The 24,627-nt window shown below is 49.3% G+C and overlaps 1 protein-coding gene across 3 annotated transcripts in view; it reads left to right on the forward strand.

Annotated features, from left to right (window-relative positions):
* LOC144599722 (uncharacterized) overlaps nucleotides 1–24,627 on the forward strand; it is a 74,633-nt gene that overhangs the window by 28,070 nt on the left and 21,936 nt on the right. For 2 of the 3 annotated variants that reach the window (XM_078410980.1, XM_078410981.1), the window contains exons 4-9: nucleotides 6,163–6,216; nucleotides 10,743–10,893; nucleotides 12,407–12,489; nucleotides 13,179–13,262; nucleotides 14,171–14,356; nucleotides 19,842–20,180. In XM_078410980.1, coding sequence (XP_078267106.1) covers nucleotides 6,163–6,216; nucleotides 10,743–10,893; nucleotides 12,407–12,489; nucleotides 13,179–13,262; nucleotides 14,171–14,356; nucleotides 19,842–20,180 — 897 coding nt within the window. The remainder of the gene's footprint in view (nucleotides 1–6,162; nucleotides 6,217–10,742; nucleotides 10,894–12,406; nucleotides 12,490–13,178; nucleotides 13,263–14,170; nucleotides 14,357–19,841; nucleotides 20,181–24,627) is intronic. The other variant, XM_078410982.1, reaches the window with a different exon arrangement.

A 24,627-nucleotide genomic window follows, 5' to 3' on the forward strand; every position in this document is an offset into this window, starting at 1 on the left:
ACCTTCCATCACATTGAGGAATGTGGATTCCACTGTGGGGGATGGTTATGTTAAATGTTATTGTATGAGGCTGTGTGTCTTGTTGCTTTTCACTTAGTATGGCTGTGTGGTAACTCACATTTCACTGCACCTTAATTGGTACATGTGACAATAAACTGATCTTGAAATCTAACTGCTCACACCCATCCTAATCAAGAATCTATCTATTTCTGCCTTAAAAATATCCATTGATGTGGCCTCCACAGCCTTCTGTGGCAATGAATTCCACAGATTCACCGCCCTCTGACTAAAAGGTGTCATTTAAGTTGGAAACTGTACAGGAATGTTTCTCCAGTATGTTACCTGGGCTCGCAGGCTTGAGTTATGGGTTGAATAGTTTATTTTACTTCAGAGATACAGCGTGGAAACGGGCCCTTCGGCCCACCAAGCCGGCAGTGACCAGCGATCACCGCGTCCACCAGCTCTATCCTGCACACACCAGGGCCTACAAACCTGTATGCCTTTGGAGTGTGGGAGGAAACCGGGGAAAACTTGCGGGGAGAAGGTACAAACTCTGTACGGACATCACCCATCGTCAGGATGGAACCTGGGTCTCTGGCGCTGTAACGGCAGCAACTCTACCGCTGCACCACCGTGCTGCCCCAAAGTATCGCAAGCTGAGAACTAACCTTTAGGTGGGCAAGATGGCCGGGGGGGGGGGGGTGGATGGACAACGTGATCGCTCGCAGTCTGTTACCCCTGGGAAGAGGATCCTAAAACTAGAAATTAATATTAGGTTAGTACTAGGTTAATTCGGAATGGCGGGACTGTCGTATGTTGAAAGACTGGAGCGACTAGGCTTGTATACACTGGAATTTAGAAGGATGAGAGGAGATCTTATCGAAACGTATAAGATTATTAAGGGGTTGGACACGTTAGAGGCAGGAAACATGTTCCCAATGTTGGGGGAGTCCAGAACAAGGGGCCACAGTTTAAGAATAAGGGGTAGGCCATTTAGAACGGAGATGAGGAAAAACTTTTTCAGTCAGAGAGTTGTGAATCTGTGGAATTCTCTGCCTCAGAAGGCAGTGGAGGCCAATTCTCTGAATGCATTCAAGAGAGAGCTAGATAGAGCTCTTAAGGATAGCGGAGTCAGGGGGTATGGGGAGAAGGCAGGAACGGGGTACTGATTGAGAATGATCAGCCATGATCACATTGAATGGCGGTGCTGGCTCGAAGGGCCGAATGGCCTCCTCCTGCACCTATTGTCTATTGTCTATTATTGTCTACAAGGCGCAGGCTAATGGTGAGAGAGGAGGGATTTAAGAAGGGCTTCAAGGGCAACTGTTTTCATGCAGAGGGTGGTCGCATCTGGATTGAGCTGCCGGCCGGTGGCGCGGCGGTAGAGTTGCTGCCTCACAGCTCCAGAGTCCCGGGTTCGATCCCGACTACGGGCGCTGTCTGTACGGAGGTTGTACATTCTCCCCGTGACCTGCGTGGGTTTTCTCCGAGATCGTCGGTTTCCTCGCACACTCCAAAGACGTACAGGTTTGTAGGTTAGTTGGCTTAGTCTCAATGTAAGTTGTCCGTAGTGTTAGTGTGCGGGGATCGCTGGTCGGCACGGACTCAGTGGGCCGAAGGGCCTCTTTCCTCGCTGTATCTCTAAACTAAACAAAGCTAAACTAAGAAGAAGCTATAGAAGCAGATACAATGACGACATTTGCAGAGATATAAAGATAGGAAGGGTTTATAGTCCCGTGGCCTAACTGCCGGCAAATGATAACGAACGAGGTTTTAATTGGGAACTCATCTTGAGGTCATCCGTTTAAAAGTGTTTTCCAACTTTCCTGGGTCTAATTGCCTTTACCTTTCACCTGTTTTCTGCTGTGTTTGATGCTGGACCTGTATCTCCAAACTAAACTAAACTAAACCTATGTTGCTGGCACACCTGCCAAGATATGCCTTGCAGAAATTGTCAGATAGATGAACAGAGCTGTGGCCATCAGTGAGTGAGTGAACAGAGCTGTGGCCATCAGTGAGTGAGTGAACAGAGCTGTGGCCATCAGTGAGTGAGTGAACAGAGCTGTGGCCATCAGTGAGTGAGTTGGCTTAGTTTAGTTTACAGATAAAGTGCGGAAACAGGCTGGCAATCTCTGCACAATTTACAATTTAATGCCAATTAGCCCACAAATCCCGCACGTCTTTGGAGTGCGGATGGGGGGACCGGAGATCCCGGAATAAGCCCACGTAGGTCACGGGGAGAACGTACAAACTCCGTACAGCCAGCACCCGCGGTCAGGATGGAACCCGGGTCTCTGGCGCTGCAAGGCAGCAACTCTACCGCTGCGCCACCATGCCGCTCATTGCGAGCTTTGCTTGGGAATTGATCCAGAACTAATGCTGCCTGTCATTTAGAGAATTGACAGGCATACCTACGGGGTATCTCGGTGAATTGCCAAGACGGCCGTTTCTGGTGCTGATCTGTATTTAATTTTCAAGTCGATCCCCGCACACTAACACTAACACTAACACTACGGACAACTTACATTGAGTTGAGGATGTAACTAGGAAAATTGACAGGGGAGAGTCAGTGGATGTGGTGTACCTCGACTTTCAGAAAGCCTTCGACAAGGTCCCACATAGGAGATTAGTGGGCAAAATTAGGGCACATGGTATTGGGGGTAGGGTACTGACATGGATAGAAAATTGGTTGACAGACAGAAAGCAAAGAGTGGGGATAAATGGGGCCATTTCGGAATGGCAGGCAGTGACCAGTGGGGTACCGCAAGGTTCGGTGCTGGGACCCCAGCTATTTACAATATACATTAATGACTTAGACGAAGGGATTAAAAGTACCATTAGCAAATTTGCAGATGATACTAAGCTGGGGGGTAGTGTGAATTGTGAGGAAGATGCAATAAGGCTGCAGGGTGACTTGGACAGGTTGTGTGAGTGGGCGGATACATGGCAGATGCAGTTTAATGTAGATAAGTGTGAGGTTATTCACTTTGGAAGTAAGAATAGAAAGGCAGATTATTATCTGAATGGTGTCAAGTTAGGAGGAGGGGGAGTTCAACGAGATTTGGGTGTCCTAGTGCATCAGTCAATGAAAGGAAGCATGCAGGTACAGCAGGCTGTAAAGAAAGCCAATGGAATGTTGGCCTTCGTAACAAGAGGAGTTGAGTATAGGAGCAAAGAGGTCCTTCTACAGTTGTACCGGGCCCTGGTGAGACCGCACCTGGAGTACTGTGTGCAGTTTTGGTCTCCAAATTTGAGGAAGGATATTCTTGCTATGGAGGGCGTGCAGCGTAGGTTCACTAGGTTAATTCCCGGAATGGCGGGACTGTCGTATGTTGAAAGGCTGGAGCGATTGGGCTTGTATACACTGGAATTTAGAAGGATGAGGGGGGATCTTATTGAAACATATAAGATAATTAGGGGATTGGACACATTAGAGGCAGGAAACATGTTCCCAATGTTGGGGGAGTCCAGAACAAGGGGCCACAGTTTAAGAATAAGGGGTAGGCCATTTAGAACGGAGATGAGGAAGAACTTTTTCAGTCAGAGAGTGGTGAAGGTGTGGAATTCTCTGCCTCAGAAGGCAGTGGAGGCCAGTTCGTTGGATGCTTTCAAGAGAGAGCTGGATAGAGCTCTTAAGGATAGCGGAGTGAGGGGGTATGGGGAGAAGGCAGGAACGGGGTACTGATTGAGAGTGATCAGCCATGATCGCATTGAATGGCGGTGCTGGCTCGAAGGGCTGAATGGCCTACTCCTGCACCTATTGTCTATTGTCTATTGTCTCTTACATCTTGTTACGGTTTGTCTTGACGTGCCATGTGGCAAATTATTGTAGTGGGATTGTGTTGCCTGCGAGATGATATTCTCAGTATTCATGTGAAACAACACAAGCCTGGAGAAATTCCCCTCATTCTGGCATTGTCCAAGGCCAAAGGTTGCCCGAGCAACCATCGATATCTGAATCTGACTCCCCATTAAACAAAATAAGCTGACTTTTTCCTGCAACTTTGCTTGTGACCCTTTTGTTCTGCTTCTTGTTGTAATAAAGCTACAGATATCCAGTCAAATCTTTACAAAATGATTTAATGGTACATTGATGTCATCATGGTGCTTTATTGTACGTGCCCAGATGCAGCGAAATACTTTGTTTTGCATGGAATATTCCAGCACAAGAGTTACTTACATTTACGAGGATGTTGCCAGGACTAGAGGGTGTGAGCTACAGGGAGACGTTGAGCAGGCTGGGTCTCTGCTCCATGGAGCGCAGGAGGATGAGGGGTGATCTTACAGAGGTGTATACAATCATGAGAGGAATAGATCGGGTAGATGCACAGAGTCTCTTCCCCAGAGCTGGGGAATCGAGACCCAGAAGACATAGGTTTAAGGTGAAGGGTGAAAGATTTAATAGGAATCTGAGGGGTAACCTTTTTACATTGTGGGAGGTAGGGGTAGGGAACGAGCTGCCGGATGAGATAGGTACATGGACAGGACAGGTTTAGAAGGATATCAGTTTCTACAAGGACCTAGGTGTCCTTGTACATCAGTCACTGAAAGTAAGCACGCAAGTACTTATTGAATGCAATATCTCTAAGTTTGCGGATGACACGAAGCTGGGTGGCAGTGTTAGCTGCGAGGAGGATGCTAGGAGGCTGCAGGGTGACTTGGATAGATTAGGCGAGTGGGCAAATGCATGGCAGATGCAATATAATGTGGATAAATGTGAGGTTATCCACTTTGGCGGCAAGAACAGGAAAGCAGAGTATTACCTGAATGGTGACCGATTGGGAGAAGGGGAGATGCAACGTGACCTGGGTGTCATGGTGCACCAGTCATTGAAAGCAAGCATGCAGGTGCAGCAGGCAGTGAAGAAAGCGAATGGTATGTTGGCATTCATAGCAAGAGGATTTGAGTTTAGGAGCAGGGAGGTTCTGCTGCAGTTGTACAGGGCCTTGGTGAGACCGCACCTGGAGTATTGTGTGCAGTTTTGGTCTCCTAACCTGAGGAAAGACGTTCTTGCCTTAGAGAGAGTACAGAGAAAGTTCACCAGATTAATCCCTGGGATGGCGGGACTTACATATGAGGAAAGACTGGATAGACTGGGCTTGTACTCGCTGGAATTTAGAAGACTGAGGGGGGATCTTATAGAAACATATAAAATTCTTAAGGGGTTGGACAGGCTAGATGCGGGAAGATTGTTCCCGATGTTGGGGGAGTCCAGAACCAGGGGTCACAGCTTAAGGATAAGGGAGAAGTCTTTTAGGACCGAGATGAGAAAACATTTCTTCACACAGAGAGTGGTGAGTCTGTGGAATTCTCTGCCACAGAAGGTAGTTGAGGCCAGTTCATTGGCTATATTTAAGAGGGAGTTAGATGTGGCCCTTTTTGCTAAAGGGATCAGGGGGTATGGAGAGAAGGCAGGTACAGGCTACTGAGCTGGATGATCAGCCATGATCATATTGAATGGCAGTGCTGGCTCGAAAGGCCGAATGGCCTCCTCCTGCACCTATTGTCCGTCTCCTTTAAACTTTGATCCCCTCATCTTAGAGCTGTGCCCTCTTCAGTAAACGCCTTTATATTTCAGTAAACACATGTGATACATGAGCACAATCATACCCCAATAATCGAGGGCAGCGATTGTAGTGTGAAAATAGTGGACTTCACCAAGGAGTTGCTGTGTTTCTGTTGCCAATTTGTACACCACGTTTCAAGTTTTTAATAACTGCAGTTTTACCATCAATGGTTCAATGGTTCCTTCATTGAACTGAATTGACTAAGTTTATTGGCCAAGTATGTATACATACAAGGAATGTGCCTTGGTGCTCCGCTCACAAGTAACAACACCAACATACAGTAAACAATCAAGAATGAAGCATAAAACATTGAATATAACATTAAAGTTTTTAATCATAAGATCATAGGTGATAGGAGTAGAATAAGGCCATTCTGCCCAGCAAGTCTACTCCACCATTCAATCATGGCGGATCTCTCTCTCCCTCCTAACCCCATTCTCCTGCCTTCTCCCCATAACCCTTGACACCCGCATTAATCAAGAATATATGTGTCTCTGCCTTTAATATGCCCACTGACTTGGCCTCCATAGCCGTGTGTGGCAAAGACATCCACAGATTCACCACCCTCTAATTCTTCTCGATCTTTGTTTTGCAGCAGGATTCCAACAACCGATTCAGCAGCCTGAGTGTGCAGCACAAAATGCTGAAGGTAAGTAGTCAAGCAGTGAAGGAAACTTGTGCAAATGTCACAGAAAACGCTTGGCTTTTCTTTAACCGCTGAAGTCCCAATAAGTTCTAGACACAAAAAGCTGGAGTAACTCAGTGGGACAGGCAGTGTCTCTGGAGAGAAGGAATGGGTGACGTTTTGGGTCGAGACCCTTCTTCAAACTCGACCCAAAATGTCGCCCATTCCTTCTTTACAGGGATGCTGCCTGTCCCACTGAGTTACTCCAGCCTTTTGTGTCTATTATCGGTTTAAACCAGCATCTGCAGTTCCTTCCCAGTAAGTTATAGCATACAACTCGACGTCCAAAGTTTGTAGGTTAATTAGCTTGGTAAATGTAAAAATTGTCCCTAGTGGCTATAGGATAGTGTTAATGTGTGGGGATCGCTGGTCGGCGCGGACCCGGTGGGCCGAAAGGCCTGTTTCCACGCTGTATCTCTAAACTAAACTAAACATAATATCAGCATCAATAGATCAAGTTTGCAAAAAGTTGCACTGTTATATTTGTGTAGAGCATTCAAGTGGACCATTTGTAAACATAGTGCAAAGAAGTTTCATGGAGATGTTGCCAGGACTCAAGGGCCTGAGCTAAAGGGAGAGGTTGAGCAGACTAGCTCTTTATTCCTTGGAGCGCAGGAGGATGTGGGGGAATCTTATAGAGGTGTACAAAATCATGCATCTTATAGAGGTGTACAAAATCATGCATCTTATAGAGGTGTACAAAATCATGCATCTTATAGAGGTGTACAAAATCATGCATCTTATAGAGGTGTACAAAATCATGCATCTTATAGAGGTGTACAAAATCATGCATCTTATAGAGGTGTACAAAATCATGAGGGGAATGGACAGGATGAAAGCGGGATGAGTTGTTTGCCCAGAGAAGGCGAATCAAGAAGCACAGGACGGGCTTAAGGGAAAAGAGGAAACGATTTAATAGGAATCTGAGGCCACTTTTCCATTCAGAGGGTGGTGGGTGTATGGAACGAGTTGCCAAAGGAGGTAGGTGAGGCAGGGACTATAACAGCATTTAAAAGACAATTGGGCAGGTACATGGACAGGAAAGAAAGGCTATGGGAAGAAGGCAGGAGAATGGGGCTGAGAGGGAAATGTAGATCAGCCATGATTGAATGGCAGAGTAGACTTGATGGGCCAACTGGCCTAATTCTTCTCCTATGCCTTATGGACATGGAAAGGTTGGGAGGGATATGGGCCAAAAGCTGGCAAATAAGGTGAGTTTTGATGGGGTATCTTGGTCGGCATGGATGAGTTGGGCTTGAGTTGGGCTGAGTTGGGGTGAGTTGGGCTTGGGTTGGGCTGAGTTGGGCTGAGTTGGGCTTGAGTTAGATGGCTGTTTCTGTGCTGTATAACTATAGGGTCATTGTCAGCATGATACGGCACGGTGGCACAGCGGTAGAGTTTCTGCCTCGCAGCGCCGGAGACCTGGGTTCGATCCTGACCACGGGTGCTGTCTACGGAGTTTGTACGTTCTCCCCTTGACCTGCGTGGGTTTTCTCCAAGATCTTTGGTTTCCTCCCACAATCCAGAGACGTACTGGCTTGTAGGTTAATTGGCTTTGCATAATTGTAAATTGTCCCTAGTGTGTGTGTGAGATAGCGTTAACTTGCGGGGATCGCTGGTCCGGACGGACAGTGGGCCGAAGGGCCTGTTTCTGCGCTGTATCTCGAAACTAAAACTAAAATTACAAATAGCAATATTCCACATCAATAAGAGAGAGAATCACTATTAATACCCAATGAAGTCGAGGGTTAGGAAGCCGAGAACTGCTTTGGCACAACTAACTGGCCCACCACCAAGTTTTAAAGGGTAACTAGGGACAAGATATTTGCTGACTTTATCAAGGCTATCGATACAATGAAGAGGAAAATAATAAATCCAGCATCAGAGTTACAAGCTGAGTAACATAGTCAGCATCTGGAGTGGTGAGAATGTGATGAAGGCCACTGAAGGATGAAGGATGAAGGATGAAGGTAAAGTCTTTAACTTTGACACAGTGGAGAATATAAATCAGAGATACTTTTATGATCACAGGCATCTTGAATCTGTTCCATTGAGGCGCGTTGGTAGAGTTGCTGCCTCACAGTGCCAGAGACCCGGGTTGAATCTTTTCCATTGAGGCGCGTTGGTAGAGTTGCTGCCTCACAGTGCCAGAGACCCGGGTTCGATCCTGACTACAGATGCTCCCTGCACGGAGTTTCTCTGTTCTCCCTGTGACTGCGTGGGTTTACTCCGGGTGCTCTGGTTTCCTCCCACACTCCAAAGACTCCTGGGGTTTGTGGGTTGTGTAGGAAGGGGCTGCAGATGCTAGTTCACACGCTGGAATACACAAAATGCTGGCAGGTCAGGCAGCACCTCTGGAGAAAAGGAATAGGTGACGTCTCAGGTCGAGACCACTTCTTCAGACTGAGAGTTAGGGGAGAGGGAAACTAGAAGAATGAAAAAGGTTCAGAACAAATCAGAGCCGGCACCGATGACCAAGGAAAGGTGGAGCCCACAATGGTCCATTGTTGTCTCTGGACGAAGTGGTAAGGAAGGGACATCTGGATGCAAACTAGCAGTACGATTAGGGTGGGGGAGGGGGCGGAGAGAAAGAGAATGCAAGAGGTACTTGAAATTAGGAAATCATAATGTTCATACTGCTGGGTTGTAAGCTGCCTGTCCATCAGCTTTGCTGGCTAATTAGCTTAGGTAAAATTTGCAAATTGTCCTTACTGTGTAGGATAGTGCTAGTGTATGGAGGGATCGCTGGTCGGCACGGGCTCGGTGGGCCGAAGGGCCTGTCTCTACGCTGAATCTGCGAAATCTAAAGTTAAATGAAAACCAGCCTCCAACTGGAAGGGATCAATTTTTAGAATCATGGAGTCGTACAGTGTGGAAACAGGCCCTTAGGCCCAACTTGCCCACACCGACCAACATGCCCCAACTACACTGGTTCCATCTGCCCGCGTTTGGCCCATATCCGTCCAAACCTGTCCTATCCATGAGCCTGTCTAATTGTTTCTTAAAGATAGACACAAAATGCTGGAGTAATTCAGCGGAACAGGCAGCCATCTCTGGAGAGGAATGTTTCTGAAACGTTGGGATAGTCCCAGCCTCAACTACCTCCTCTGGTAGCTCGTTCCATACACCCGCCACCCTCTGTGTGAAAATGCTGTCCCTCTCACTCCTATTAAATGTAATATGCCATTGGACTTGAATCATTGATCCTCCCATGTGTAGACACTTCCCACTGTTGATCTTCCCATGTGTAGACACTTCCCACTGTTCAGCCAAGGCTCATGTCTGCAAGTGGTATTGAATATTATTTACATTCTGCTCGTGTAATACTGAGAATGCCTCCCATTCAAAATATAAATGTCGACTTCTCCGACTGAGGAACAACAGGATAGGTTGTTAGAAATAGCTAATGATCAATCTGGTGACAAAAGAGGTGCCAATCTAAACCAAAATTGTAATCACCACATTTGAATCTAAATGAAATGCCACATTAATCTTGATATGAAACGGTAATATTATGAGTTTTACAAATGGAGGCGTGTAAATTTAATTGATGATTGGGATTATGTAGTATTCTTTTTAGTTTTAGTTTAGAGACACAGCGCGGAAACAGGCCCATCGGCCCACCGAGACCGTGCCGACCAGCGATCCCTGCACACTAACACTATCCTACACACACTAGGGACATTTTACAATTTTACCAAGCCAATTAATCTGCACGTCTTTGGAGTGTGGGAGGAAACAGAAGATCTTGGAGAAAACCCAGCAGGTCACGGGGAGAACGCACAAACTCCGTACAGACAGCGCCCGCGGTCAGGATGGAACCTGGGTCTCTGGCGCTGTGATGCTGCAACTCTAGCGATGCCCATTGTCCCCAGTGTGTGGGCTACTGTATGTGTGTGGGGTACTGTCTGTGTGTGGGGTACTGTCTGTGTGTGGGCTACTGTATGTGTGTGGGGTACTGTATGTGTGTGGGCTACTGTATGTGTGTGGGCTACTGTCTGTGTGTGGGCTACTGTATGTGTGTGGGCTACTGTCTGTGTGTGGGGTACTGTACGTGTGTGGGCTACTGTATGTGTGTGGGGTACTGTATGTGTGTGTGGGGTACTGTACGTGTGTGGGGTACTGTATGTGTGTGTGGGCTACTGTATGTGTGTGGGCTACTGTCTGTGTGTGGGGTACTGTATGTGTGTGTGGGGTACTGTACGTGTGGGGTACTGTACGTGTGTGGGTTACTGTATGTGTGTGGGGTACTGTATGTGTGTAGACTACTGTATGTGTGTGGGGTACTGTATGTGTGTAGACTACTGTTTGTGTGTGGGGTACTGTATGTGTGTGGGGTACTGTATGTGTGTGGGGTACTGTATGTGTGTGGGGTACTGCGTAGACTCAGTGTGTTTGCACGTTGCATCTCTAAACTAATCTGAACTAAGCTCCGTTGTTCCATTGCCGGTATACGTGACGTCTAACTCACGTGTGATTTGCGTGTGCAGAATCAACATGAGGATCTGCGGAAACAGTACACGGATCTACACGGGGAGCATGTGCGGCTGGGGGAGGATCACGGCCGAGCGATGAACGAGCACAATCGACAATACCTCAACCTGCAGCAGTCCAAGGAGCAGGAGATTGCCAAGCTCAAAGGTAATGGTGGGAACTCAGAGTCAGTGAGTGAACGTGAATGGACCACCGATCAGTGCTTCAACGGCACTTTGTGGTCACGTACGCACAGGACAGTGAGATCATTCTTACGCAGGTCGCATACTTAGCTCAGGATTGTTTATTATTGTCACGTACCGAGCGAGGTCCAGTGAAAAGCTTTTGTTGCGTGTTATCCAATCAGCGGAAAGACAATACGTGGTTACAATCGAGCCGTTCACAGCGTATAGATACGCGATAAGGGAATAACGTTCAGTGCAAGGTAAAGGCAGCAAAGTCCGATCACGGACAGTCCGAGGGTCACCAATGAGGTAGATAGTAGTTCAGCACTGCTCTCTGGTTGTGGTGGGATGGTTCAGGTGCCGGATAACAGCTGGGAAGAAACTGTCCCTGAATCTGGAGGTGTGCGTGTTCACACTTCTGTACCTTGTGCCCGATGGGAGAGGGGAGAAGAGGGAGTGGCCGGGGTGAGACTCGTCCTGCCCGAGTCGCCTTGTTCTGCTGCCATTTACAAAAAAGCCCAAAGTGCGGTCCGCGTGCTGGGTGTACTGGAGCGGTGTCCGATCCAGGCGAGCCCCAGGCTACTACAGGGCCTCCTCCATCATCCTCAATCGGCTCGGCCCATCGACCCACGTCCCTCTCCCCTCCCCTCCCCTCCCCTCCCCTCCCCTCCCCTCCCCTCCCCTCCCCTCCCCTCCCCTCCCCTCCCCTCCCCTCCCCTCCGAGAACCATTTATAATTTTACAAAGCTGATTAACCTCCCAAACTGCACGTCTTTGGAGTGTGGGAGGAAACCAGAGCACCCGGAGAAAACCCACGCAGGTCACGGGGAGAACGTGCAAACTCCGTACAGACGGCGCACGTGGTCTGGATGGAACCCGGGTCTCTGGCGCTGTCAGGCAGCAGCTCTACCCGCTGCACCACCGTGCCGCCCCTAAAAGCAGGGGAGGGGAGGAGAGGGGAGGGGAGGGGAAGGGAGGGGAGGGGAAGGGAGGGGAGGGGGAGGGGAGGGGAGGGGAGGGGAGGGGAGGGGAGGAAAGAACAAGCCCTTTCATTGTTGATCTGAAGGAAAAGGTTTTAAGAGACTAAGTTTCACAAAGGAAACTTTAAGCCTCGATGGTGATGTGTTGGATCAGCGGTAGTTGCTGCCTCACAGCGCCAGAGACCCGGGTTCAATCCTGACTATGGGTGCTGTCTGCACGGAGTTTGTACGCTCTCCCCGTGTAACCTGCGTGTGTTTGTTCCCAGAAGCTCCAGGTTCCTCCCACACTCCAGACATACGTACAGGTTTGTAGGTTAATTGGCTTGGTAAAATTGTAAATTGCCACCTGTGTGTGTGGGATAGTATTAGTGAGAGGGGAATTGCAGGTCGGTGGGCCGAAGGGCCTGTTTCCGCGCTGTATCTAAACTAAACCAAACCGCAGACAGCATTCAACATTATCACAGTTACACGCTTGCCTGCTCTGATAAAGTGGAACTCAGGGTGTCTTTGTTTACAGAGAATATTTACAATGTGTTCGAAGAGAACAAGAAGCTGCGAAGAGCTCACCAGGATGTACACGTCCAGCTGCTGGACGTCAGGGTAAGGTCAAACTTCTGTTTGCTACTTTTACATTTTGCCTGCCTGATTATTTAGTTATGGGGCATGGTCACCAACAACTCATGTGGATTTGTAAAGTGCATTCGGGGGCAGCACGGTGGAGCAGCTGGTAGATTTGCTGCCTTCCACGCCAGAGACCCCGGTTCGATCTTGGCTACGTGTGTTGTCAGGTTGTACGGATAGAGCTCTTAAGGATAGTGGAGTCAGGGGGTATGGGGAGAGGGTGGGAACGGGGTACTGATTGAGAATGATCAGCCATGATCACATTGAATGGCGGTGCTGGCTCGAAGGGCCGAATGGCCTCCTCCTGCACCCATTGTCTATTGTCTGTGTAGAGTTTGTACGTTCTCCCCGTGACCTGCGTGGGTTTTCTCTGTGATCTCCGGTTTCCTCCCACGCTCCAAAGACGTGCAGGTTTGAAGGTTAATTGGCTTTGTGTCATTGTAGTGTCCTCAGTGTGTGTAGGATAGTGCTAGTGTGTGGGGATCGCTGGTCGGTGTGGGCTCGATGGGCCAAAGGGCCTGTTTCCATGCTGTATCTCTAAACTGAACTGAATATAATCCACAAGTAAAAGTTAAACGTTTTAAAAAACCCAGTTATTCTTGATAATCTATTAATACTTCAGTTCTTATTCAGCCCACATCACACTTGCTTTGTCTTTTTTGATGCAGCAACTAAACAAGAACCTGCTGGTACAACATGACCAACTCCAAGTGACCTTAGAAGACCACAAAAACTCACTCTCAGTTGCCCAGGTAAGACTTGGCTCATAAGGTCATAAGGAATAGGAGTAGAGTGAGGCCATTTGGCCCATCAAATCTACTCTGCCTAGGACTACATTCCTGTCTCTGACTACATTCTATCTTGGTCCCGCCCCCGCCCCGTCCCCTGACATCAGTCTGAAGAAGGGTCTCGACCCGAAACGTCACCCATTCCTTCTCTCCCGAGATGCTGCCTGACCCGCTGAGTTACTCTAGCATTTTAAATCTTCTCTGTCATTCAATCGTGGCTGATTTATCTCTCCCTCCTAACCCCATTCTCCTGCCTTCTCCCCATAACCTCTGACACCCGTACTAATCAAGAATCTATCTATCTCTGCCTTAAATATATCCACTGACTTGGCCTCCATGGCCTTCTGTTGCAAAGAATTCCACAGATTCACCACCCTCTGAGGAACGATGAAATATGACCATTTCAACCACTTGCCCAATTGGGCATATTGGATTTGATCCAATTCCCTCCATTGATGAACTAATTCTGAATACAAACTACCAACTAGATCCTTTCCTCTGGCTTCATATTCCCTGCTTTTTCTCACAGCCTTTTACATTCGTCCCATCTACGGCCTTTGTCCACCCTTTTGCCAATAACCCTCCCCACCCCCCCAGCTTACCTGTATCCACCTATCACTTGCCATACTTTGTCCTGCCCCCTACTTCTCTTCCAGCTTGCCCCCCACCCCCACTACAATCAGTCTGAAGAAGGGTCCCGACCCAAAACGTCACCCATCAACGTTCTCCAGAGATGCTGCCAGACCTTCTGGGTTGCTCCGACACCTTGTGTCTTTTTTTTGTAAACCAGCATCTGCGGTTCCTTGCGCCTTTGTTGAAGTGGTCTTTTAAATAGCAATTATCGCCTCAAGATTTTCTTTTTTGAACAACAGGCTCAAGTGGAAGAATACAAGCAGCTCCGTGAAACCCTCAACAAAATGCCCAGCCTGAGACAAGGTGAACAAAAGCCTCCTTCCTTCAATGGAGACCAGTCCCATCAAGGCGTGGCTGACCCATTGACCTTTCAGGAGCGACAGGGAGAACATGGCCAGGTCCCTCACAAGGTTGATGAGACTGAGGTACGTCAATGTGGAACCAAGGTGGGGAGCAGAATCGATTCCAAATTTCATTTCAAGGGGTCGGCCATTGAGGACTGAGATGAGCAAAACCTTTTTCACCCAGAGAGTTGTGAATCTGTGGACTTCTCAGCCACAGAGGGCAGTGGAGGCCAATTCACTGGATGTTTTCAAGAGAGTTAGATTTAACTCTTTGGGCTAAAGGAATCAAGGGATATGGGGAAAAAGCAGGAATGGGGTACTGATTCAGGATGATCAGCCATGATCATATTGAATGGCGGTCAGTACTGGCTCGAAGGGCCGAATGGCCTCCTCCTGCATCTATTTTCTATGTTCTATGTTTAATTTAATTACCTTAAGGACACAGCGGTAGAGTTGCTGCCTTACAGCAAATGCAGCGCCGGAGACCCGGGTTCCATCCCCACTACAGGTGCTGCCTGTATGGAGTTTGTACGTTCTCCCCGTGACCTGCGTGGGTTTTCTCCGAGATCTTCGGTTTCCTCCCACACTCCAAAGATGTGCAGGTTTGTAGATTAATTGGCTTGGCATAAAATGTAAAATTGTCCCTAGTGTGTGTAGGATAGTGTTAATGTGCGGGGATCGCTGGTCGGTACGGACTCGGTGGGCCGAAGGGCCTGTTTCCGCGCTGTATCTCTAAACTAAACTAAACCTTTAGAAATGTAATCCTGACAACAAAGAACAAAATGCTTTTGACTTACATTATACAATACAGAATGTTCACAACCGAGTCTACACCGACCGCCCTTCAATCATGACTGATCTATCTTTCCTCTCAAACGCATTCTCCTGCCTTCTCCCCAAAACCTTTGATACCGTTATTAATCAGGAATCGGTCTCTTGACTTGGCCTCCACAGCCGTCTGTGGCAATGAATTCCACAGATTCACCACCCTCCTTTGTCAAGGAATGTCATGTTTTCATGATTTCCCTCATCCTTCTAAACTCCAGCGTGTACAGGCCCAGTGCCATCAAACGCTTATCATACATTAACCCTATCATTCCTGGGATCATCATTCTGTTAAAAACAGAAGGGACAAAGTGCTGGAGTAACTCAGCAAGTCAGGCAGCATCTGAGGAGAACATGGTTAGGTGACATTTCAGTTCAGGACCCCTCTTCAGACTGCTTAAACCAACCCACAAACGTCACCTATCCATGTTCTCCTGGATGCTGCCTGACCCGCTGAGTTACTCCAGCACTTTGTGTCTTTGTTTGACAACCAGCATCTGCAGTTCCTTGTTTCTACACTGAACTTTCATACTTTGGATAGAAACCTTCCCCTGCCTCAGTTTGGAGATTAATCGAAGCAAAGATCTTTATTTCAGGGGCTGATGGTGTCTCTGTATATTTCTGCATTTTGTTCCAGGATCTGCAGCTGGATTATATAATTGAGCCACTGCTCGGGCCTAGAATGTGGAGATGTTATTCTTCTAAAGTGCCAACTTCATCGTTTGTAACTTAATCTCAAAGCCTAGAAACCTGTGTGTGTATTTAATCTTTAATTGGTCATGAAACAGTGGGGCGGCACAGTGGGGCAGCACAGTGGAGCGGCACAGTGGGGCGGCACAGTGGGGCAGCACAGTGGAGCGGCACAGTGGGCACAGTGGGCACAGTGGAGCGGCACAGTGGAGCACAGTGGAGCGGCACAGTGGAGCACAGTGGGGCGGCACAGTGGAGCGGCACAGTGGAGCGGCACAGTGGAGCGGCACAGTGGGGCAGCACAGTGGAGCGGCACAGTGGAGCGGCACAGTGGGGCGGCACAGTGGGGCAGCACAGTGGAGCGGCACAGTGGAGCGGCACAGTGGAGCGGCACAGTGGAGCGGCACAGTGGAGCGGCACAGTGGGGCGGCACAGTGGAGCGGCACAGTGGGGCAGCACAGTGGGGCGGCACAGTGGGGCGGCACAGTGGGGCGGCACAGTGGGGCGGCACAGTGGAGCGGCACAGTGGAGCGGCACAGTGGGGCGGCACAGTGGAGCGGCACAGTGGGGCGGCACAGTGGGGCACAGTGGGGCGGCACAGTGGAGCACAGTGGGGCGGCACAGTGGAGCAGCACAGTGGGGCGGCACAGTGGGGCACAGTGGGGCGGCACAGTGGAGCAGCACAGTGGGGCGGCACAGTGGAGCGGCACAGTGGAGCGGCACAGTGGAGCGGCACAGTGGAGCGGCACAGTGGGGCGGCACAGTGGAGCGGCACAGTGGGGCGGCACAGTGGGGCGGCACAGTGGGGCGGCACAGTGGAGCGGCACAGTGGAGCGGCACAGTGGAGCAGCAGGTAGAGACCTCCAGTTCGATCCAGACTACGGCTGCTGTCTGTGTGGAGTTTGCACATTCTCTCCCTCTGACCGTGTGGGTTTTCTCCGGGTGCTCTGGATTCCTCCCACATCCCAGAAGCGTGCTGGTTTGTAGGTAATTGGCCCCTCTGTAAATTGCAGGCAGTGGGTGTGAAAGTGGTACAACATTGAACTAGTGTGAACGGGCTCTTCTTCTTCGTGTCCATCATCTATGTATCAAGTGTTGGGCCAGGCTCTTGCACAGTGGACAGCCTGCCTTCTCGTTCGCCACCGCTAGATCATCCAGGCAGTATTGTTCACCAAGCAGTGGGCATCCTAGTGGTTGTGGCATGGACTGTACAGATGTTCCACAGTGTCTGCTGCATCTACAGGGCCCCATTTGCTCAGGTTGGCCTTGCGTCGGCCCATCCCTGTACAACTCCTACTGATGGACCTCCAGGTCTTCCAGTCACACCTGAGAACAGGTGGGAGCTGTTCCTTGGTTGGGATTGGCAGCTTTTCGTGGTGGTGGTTTTCACTGCGTTTCTTTTCCCACAAAGCTACCACCATCGTCTACTGTGAACGGGTCTGTGATGGTCGATGTGAACTTGGTTGGCCGAAGGGCCTTCTTCCGCGCAACTAAAAAAAGCTATAAATCTATTAGGCAAATAACTGCAGATGCTGGTACAAATCGAAGGTGTCATAAAAAGCTGGAGTAACTCAGCAGGTCAGGCAGCATCTCAGGAGAGAAGGAATGGGTGACGTTTCGGGTCGAGACCCTTCTTCAGACTGATTTATTAGAATTGGGTTAAGATGTCAGGGCCTAGAAATTATTAGAAGACAGACACAAAAAGCTGCAGTAACTCAGCGGGTCAGGCAGCATCTCTGGCGAGCAGGAATAGGTGACGTTTCGGGTCGAGACCCTTCTTCAGAAGTTATTAAGCAATTATTATGCAGCTGAAGAAATATATTATACATAGTAATATGAGGCTCAGTGAGGCTTTGTAAGGTCCTCCAAGTTGCTATGGCGATGGATAGATCCTTCTATATGTAATTGAGTTGAGTTTAGTTTATTGTCATGTGTACCGAGGTACAGTGAAAAGCTTTCTGCTGCGTGCTAACCAGTCAGTTGAAAGACAATCTGTGAATACAATTGAGCCGTTTACAGTATACAGATGCATGATAAATGGAATAATGTTTAGTGCAAAGGGTAAAGTCCAGTCAGGTCCAGTCAAAGATAGTCTGAGTTAGATTACCAGGAAGCAGTAACGTCTGCAACAGCACAATACGTCTCCAACCTTGTTTCCAAAAACTCTCATAATTCCAAGGTCCTATTTAGCACAATTACCTCTGTCATATGTCCCGCCCCCAGTACCAGCTTAGTTGGGTCCCCTGCTAAGTGCGAAGAATTCTCTACATTTGTCACTAGCAAAGTTGAGAACATTAGAATGCATATTTCCCCTCCCACCCGTGACCTAGCTGTCTCACTGGTCTGTTCATCCAACCCGTCACTCTATCCTCCCTTGCAAAGCTTGTCTCCGCTATGAAACCTGCAACCTGCCCCCTTGATCCTGCCCCCACTGCCCTTCTGAAGGATGTCATTGCAATAGCTGGTCCCAGCATCCTCTCTATTATCAACAGTTCTCTGGCCACTGGCACTGTTCCAACCAGTTTCAAGCACGCGGTGGTCCAGCCCCTACTGAAAAAACCTAACCTAGACCCCACCTTGCCTAGCAACTACAGACCCATTTCCAAACTGCCATTCCTGTCAAAAGTCCTTGAAAAGGCAATTCTAAACCAATTAGTGCCCTACCTGCACCAATACACCATCCTGGAAAGTTTCCAGTCAAGTTTCAGAGCCCACCACAGCACAGAGTCTGCCTTGTTGAAGGTACACAACGACCTGCTTCTCGCCATCGACACCGGCGACTGTGCAATCCTGCTCCTTCTCGACCTCAGCGCAGCGTTCGATACAGTGGACCACACCATCCTTATTGACCGTCTCCGGTACGCGGTTGGCGTTGATGGCACTGCCCTGAGCTGGTTCGTTTCCTACCTCAAAAATAGGAGTTTCTCCATCAACATAGGCAGTTATTCCTCTTTCCCCAGCTAGCCTCTCCTGTGGGGTTCCACAAGGCTCCACCCTAGGCCCCATTCTCTTCTCTCTATACATGCTCCCCCTCGGCCAAATCATTCAAAGGCACGGCATTTCTTTCCACTGCTATGCCGATGACGCACAGCTTTATCTTCCCCTGAAACCCAACAACCGGTCAAATTTAATCAGCCTCTTACACTGCCTTGAGGACACCCCCCGACTCCATCAAAACGATAACAGGCAGCCTTGGAAGTCTATCCTGCCTAGTCAAACCGCATGTCAAAAACCTTGGCGTGATATTTGACTCTGCATTAAAGATTGACAAGCAAGTCAACGCTGTGGTAAAAGCCAGCTTCTTCCAGCTTCGTACCATAGCTAAAATCAAACCTTTCCTCCAATTTGTCGACATTGAAAAAAATCATCCACGCATTCATTTCCTCCCGCCTAGACTACTGCAACTCCCTATACACTGGGATCAGCCAATCATCCCTGTCCCGCCTGCAATTGGTCCAAAACGCCGCAGCGAGACTCCTGAGGGTCGTACCCGTAAAAGGGACCACATCACCCCGATTCTGGCCCTCTCTCCACTGGCTCCCTGTACAGTACAGAATCAACTTCAAGCTCCTCCTATTCACGTACAAAGCCCTAAACGTGCTTGCCCCCCCCTCCCGTAAACAACGATCACCCGTACACTCGTTCTATCCCACACACTAGGGACTAGTGGGGATAACCAGGCAATGATGGCGCGGCACGGAGGCGCAGCGGTAGATTTGCTGCCTTACAGCGAATGCAGCGCCAGAGACCCCGGGTTCCATCCTGACTACGGGTGCTGTCTGTACGGAGTTTGCACGTTCTCCCCGTGACCTGCGTGAGTTTTCTCCGAGATCTTCGGTTTCCTCCCACACTCCAAAGACGTGCAGGTTTGTAGGTTAATTGACTTCGTATAAATGTTTTTAAAAACTGTCCCTAGTGAGTGTAGGATAGTGTTAGTGTGCGGGGATCGCTGGGCAGCGCGGACTCGGTGGGCCGAAGGGCCTGTTTCCGCGCTGTGTCTCTAAACTAAACTAAACTAAATGAGTGAAGTTGATGCTCGTCTCTGTTTCAGAGGGAAGGTAAACCCTCACACGCAAAGCCAATCGTGGATGAAGATGACGTCTCTGAAACCAGGGGAGGTGGCGAAGAGGTGGCAGGAAGGCAACACCTACAGCATGAGAACTGGCAACGGCATCCACAGCCGGGACAGGCAGAGGGCGAGCAGACGGAGGAGGAAGGGCAGGAACGCCGTGAGTGGGAGCAGGAAGACAAGGACCACACGGTGGAACAGAGAGAAACCCACCGCCAACCTGTCGAGGAGGAGGACGTGGAAAGTCACCGGACCGACGACCGCGACGATGGGAATGAGCGTACGGAAGAACACGGTCAACCCACCAATAGCCCCAGCGAGGTAATGCATGCACCAACGTGGGCATGGCGCGTCTCTCTCTCTCTCTCTCTCTCTCTCTCTCTCTCTCTCTCTCTCTCTCTCTCTCTCTCTCTCTCTCTCTCTCTCCCTCTCCCTCCTCCCTCTCCCTCTCCCTCCCCCTCCCTCCCCTCTCTCTCTCTCTCTCTCTCTCTCTCTCTCTCTCTCTCTCTCTCTCTCTCTCTCTCTCTCTCTCTCTCTCTCTCTTTCTCTCTTTCTCTCTTTCTGTCTCTGTCTCTGTCTCTCTCTCTCTCCTCTTCATTTATTTGTTCCAAGGACAAGGCCAGAATTTGATTGCAAAAGTACCCCAAACTCTGGTGCTGCTCTCTGATCCCCCACCACTCTGGGCTTCCACTTTCCAGTAGTAAATGTGGGAGCTCAGGGGCTTCTTTGTGTCTGTTGCCCATGTCACAAGTGTGCGAGGATCGCTGGTCGGCGCCGACTCGGTGGGCCAAAGGGTCTGTTTCCCGCACTGTATCTCTAAACTAAACTGGAATGAGGATCATCAATATGTTAAAGTTGTGATTCTGTATGAAACTCAATCCACTTACTTTAGGTGGAGTTGTAGGGGGGAGAGGGGGTGTAGGGGGGAGAGGGGGTGTAGGGGGGAGAGGGGGTGTAGGGGGGAGAGGGGTTTGTAGGGGGGAGAGGGGGTGTAGGGGGGAGAGGGGGTGTAGGGGGGAGAGGGGGTGTAGGGGGGAGAGGGGGTGTAGGGGGGAGAGGGGGTGTAGGGGGGGAGAGGGGGTGTAGGGGGATACACTTACTTTAGGTGGAGTTGTAGGGGGGAGAGGGGGTGTAGGGGGGAGAGGGGGTGTAGGGGGGGAGAGGGGGGGGAGAGGGGGTGTAGGGGGATACACTTACTTTAGGTGGAGTTGTAAGCCTTGAATTCCATTGGATTTGGAACCCATCTCTTGCCTGCTTGACCCCATGCTCCCATCTTTTCTCCATTTCTTCAGGTTGTCCTCCATCTTCCTTGGCCTTCTTAGAAACATAGAAAATAGGTGCAGGAGGAGGCCATTCGGCCCTTCGAGCCAGCACCACCATTCAGGCGGCACGGTAGCGCAGCGGTAGAGTTGCTGCTTTACAGCGAATGCAGCGCCGGAGACTCAGGTTCGATCCTGACTACGGGTGCTGCACTGTAAGGAGTTTGTACGTTCTCCCCGTGACCTGCGGGGGTTTTCTCCGAGATCTTCGGTTTCCTCCCACACTCCAAAGACGTACAGGTATGTAGGTTAATTGGCTGGGTAAATGTAAAAATTGTCCCTAGTGGGTGTAGGATAGTGTTAATGTACGGGGATCGCTGGGCGGCACGGACTTGGAGGGCCGAAAAGGCCTGTTTCCGGCTGTATATATATGATATGATATGATAATATGATCATGGCTGATCGTCCAGAATCAGTACTCCATTCCTGCTTTTTCCTCATATCCCTTGATTCCATTAGCCCTAAGAGCCATGTCTAACTCTCTCTTGATAACATCCAGTGAATTGGCCTCCACTGCCTTCTGTGGCAGAGAATTCCACAGATTCACAACTCTGGGTAAAAAGGTTTTTCCTCATCTCAGTCCTAAATGGCCGACCATATCATATCATATCATATATATACAGCCGGAAACAGGCCTTTTCGGCCCACCAAGTCCGTGCCGCCCAGCGATCCCTGTACATTAACACTATCCTACACCCACTAGGGACAATTTTTTTTATAACATTTTTACCCAGCCAATTAACCTACATAACCCATTATTCTTAAACTGACTCCTGGTTCTGGACTCCCCCAACATGGGGAACATTTTTCCTGCATCTAGCCTGTCGAATCCTTTAAGAATTTTATGTTTCTAGAAGATCCCCTCTCATCCTTCTAAATTCCAGTGAATATTCTTCAAACACCTCCTTCTTGGGTTCCACCTCATGCTCCATTAATCCTGTTCCCATTAAACATCTGACCACCCAACCTCTCCTCCTTCTCCCTGTGCTGAACATCAAATGTCATCTCTCCGGTGTTTGTGAAGACCAATCCTTCGACCTTTTGCTCACACAAATGGCCACCAAACTCTAATCTTCCTTTCCCCTCAAGTTCTTGAAGATGCTGATCTTTTTTATGTTGAGGACAGGCACAAAATGCTGGAGTAACTCAGCGGGTCAGGCAGCATCTCTGGAGAGAAGGAATGGGTGATGTTTCGGGTGGAGACCCTTCTTCAAACTTTTATGTTGTTAGGGTTTTAGCAGATGTAAAAGAACACAAGCCTACTTATGCATGATTATCTCTTGCATTTATCTTAATCAAATATGTACTTCGAATATAGAAAATTACAGAACACAAACAGGCTCTTCGGTCCTCAATGTCTGTGTTGAACATTGTGCCAAGATCAACTCTAATCTACCTGCATATAATCCATATCTCTACATTCCCAACATATCCTTGTCCGATCCAAAAGTCTCTTCAATGCCACTGTGCACCCTCCTCCACCACCACCAGCCCTGGCAAGTTCCAGCAACTCACCATCCTCTGTGTAGACAAAAATGTCCTTCACATTTCCTTTAAACTTTGCCCTTCTCACCTTGAAGATGTTCCCAATGTTGGGGGAGTCCAGAACAAGGGGCCACAGTCTAAGAATAAGGGATGGGCCATTTAGAACGGAGATGAGGAAATACTTTTTCAGTCAGAGAGTTGTAAATCTGTGGAATTCTCTGCCTCAGAAGGCAGTGGAGGCCAATTCTCTGAATGCATTCAAGAGAGAGAGCTAGATAGAGCTCTTAAGGATAGCGGAGTCAGGGGGTATGGGGAGAAGGCAGGAACGGGGTACTGATTGAGAATGATCAGCCATGATCACATTGAATGGCGGTGCTGGCTCGAAGGGCCGAATGGCCTCCTCCTGCACCTATTGTTTATATGCCCTTTAGTTTAGTTTTAATTTAGAGATACAGCCTAGAAATAGGCCCTTCAGCCCACCGAGTCCGTGCTGACCACTAATCGCCTGTACGCTAGTTGTATCCTACACTAGGGACAATTTACTGACACCAATTAACCTACAAACCTTGCAGTATGGGAAGAGACTAGAGCACCCAGAGAGATCCCACGCAGGTCACGGGGAGAACGTACAAACTCTGTACAGGCAGCACCCGTTGTGGGGATGGAACCCGGGTCTCTGGCGCTGTGAGACAGCAGCTCTACCCGCTGCACCACCGTGCCACACAAAGGCCTCTAGTCTTTGATACTGAAGGATTGGCCAGCGTCTGCAGTTCCTTGTGTTACCACGTGGGATATTTTGTTTGGTGTTTACATGCTTCAGTAATTTAGTGCCTTTACAGATATGTGACACAAGGGGACAGTAGATATGCTGCCTTATAAATGTCCCCCCATCCACATAGAACAGACACAGAATGGTGGAGTCACAGTAGACAATAGACAACAGGTGCAGGAGGAGGCCATTCGGCCCTTTGAGCCATGGCTGATCATCCTCAATCAGTACCCCGTTCCTGCCTTCTCCCCATACCTTGGAGTCAGGGTTGGAGTAACTCAGTGGGTCAGGCAGCATCTGTGGAGAACATGGATAGGTGACGTTTCACAGAGTGCTGGAGTAACTCAGCGGGTCAGGCAGCATCTGTGGAGAACGTGGATAGGTGACGTTTTATGTCCGGGCCTTTCTTCAGACTTGGTCCGCACAAGGACAGCAGAAAGGTGCAGCTGGTAGTGCTGCTGCCTCACAGCACCTGAGACCCAGGTTCAATCCTGATCTCGGGGGCAGCCTGTGTAGAGTTCTCCCTGTGTTTTCTCCAGTTGCTCTGGTTTCCTCCGTCATCCCAAAGACGTGCAGGTTTGTAGGTTAATTGCCCCTAGTGTGGATAAGAACATTGGATAGGACTATTGTGAAGGGGTGATTGATGGTGGACAAAGACTGCAAGGGTTTATTCCCATGCTCTTATATCTCTCAGTCATAGTCAGAGAGTCATATAGTATGGAAACAGGCCCTTCGGCCCAACCTCCCCATGCCGCCCAACAAGCCCCATCTACATTAATCCCACCTGCCTGCGTGTGGCCCATATCTCTCTAAACCTTTCCATGATCCTGTCCAAATCAATATGGGCGGTCACGGTGGCGCAGCGGTAGAGTTGCTGCCATACAGCGAATGCAGCGCCGGAGACCCGGGTTCGATCCCGACTACGGGTGCTGTCTGTACGGAGTTTGTACGTTCTCCCCCGTGACCCGCGTGGGTTTTCCCCGAGATCTTCAGTTTCCTCCCACACTCCAAAGACGTACAGGTTTGTGGGTTAATTGGCTTGGTATAAATGTAAAAAATTGTCCCTCAGGATAGTGTTAGTGCGCGGGGATCGCTGGTCGGCACGGACGCAGTGGGCCGAAGGGCCTGTTAATGCGCTGTATCTCTAAACTAAACAAATAGTTCAATGGTGCTTTTACTGTCACAGAAATAGTCC

The sequence above is a fragment of the Rhinoraja longicauda genome, chromosome 13, assembly GCF_053455715.1.
Source record: "Rhinoraja longicauda isolate Sanriku21f chromosome 13, sRhiLon1.1, whole genome shotgun sequence".
Lineage (NCBI taxonomy): Eukaryota > Metazoa > Chordata > Chondrichthyes > Rajiformes > Arhynchobatidae > Rhinoraja > Rhinoraja longicauda.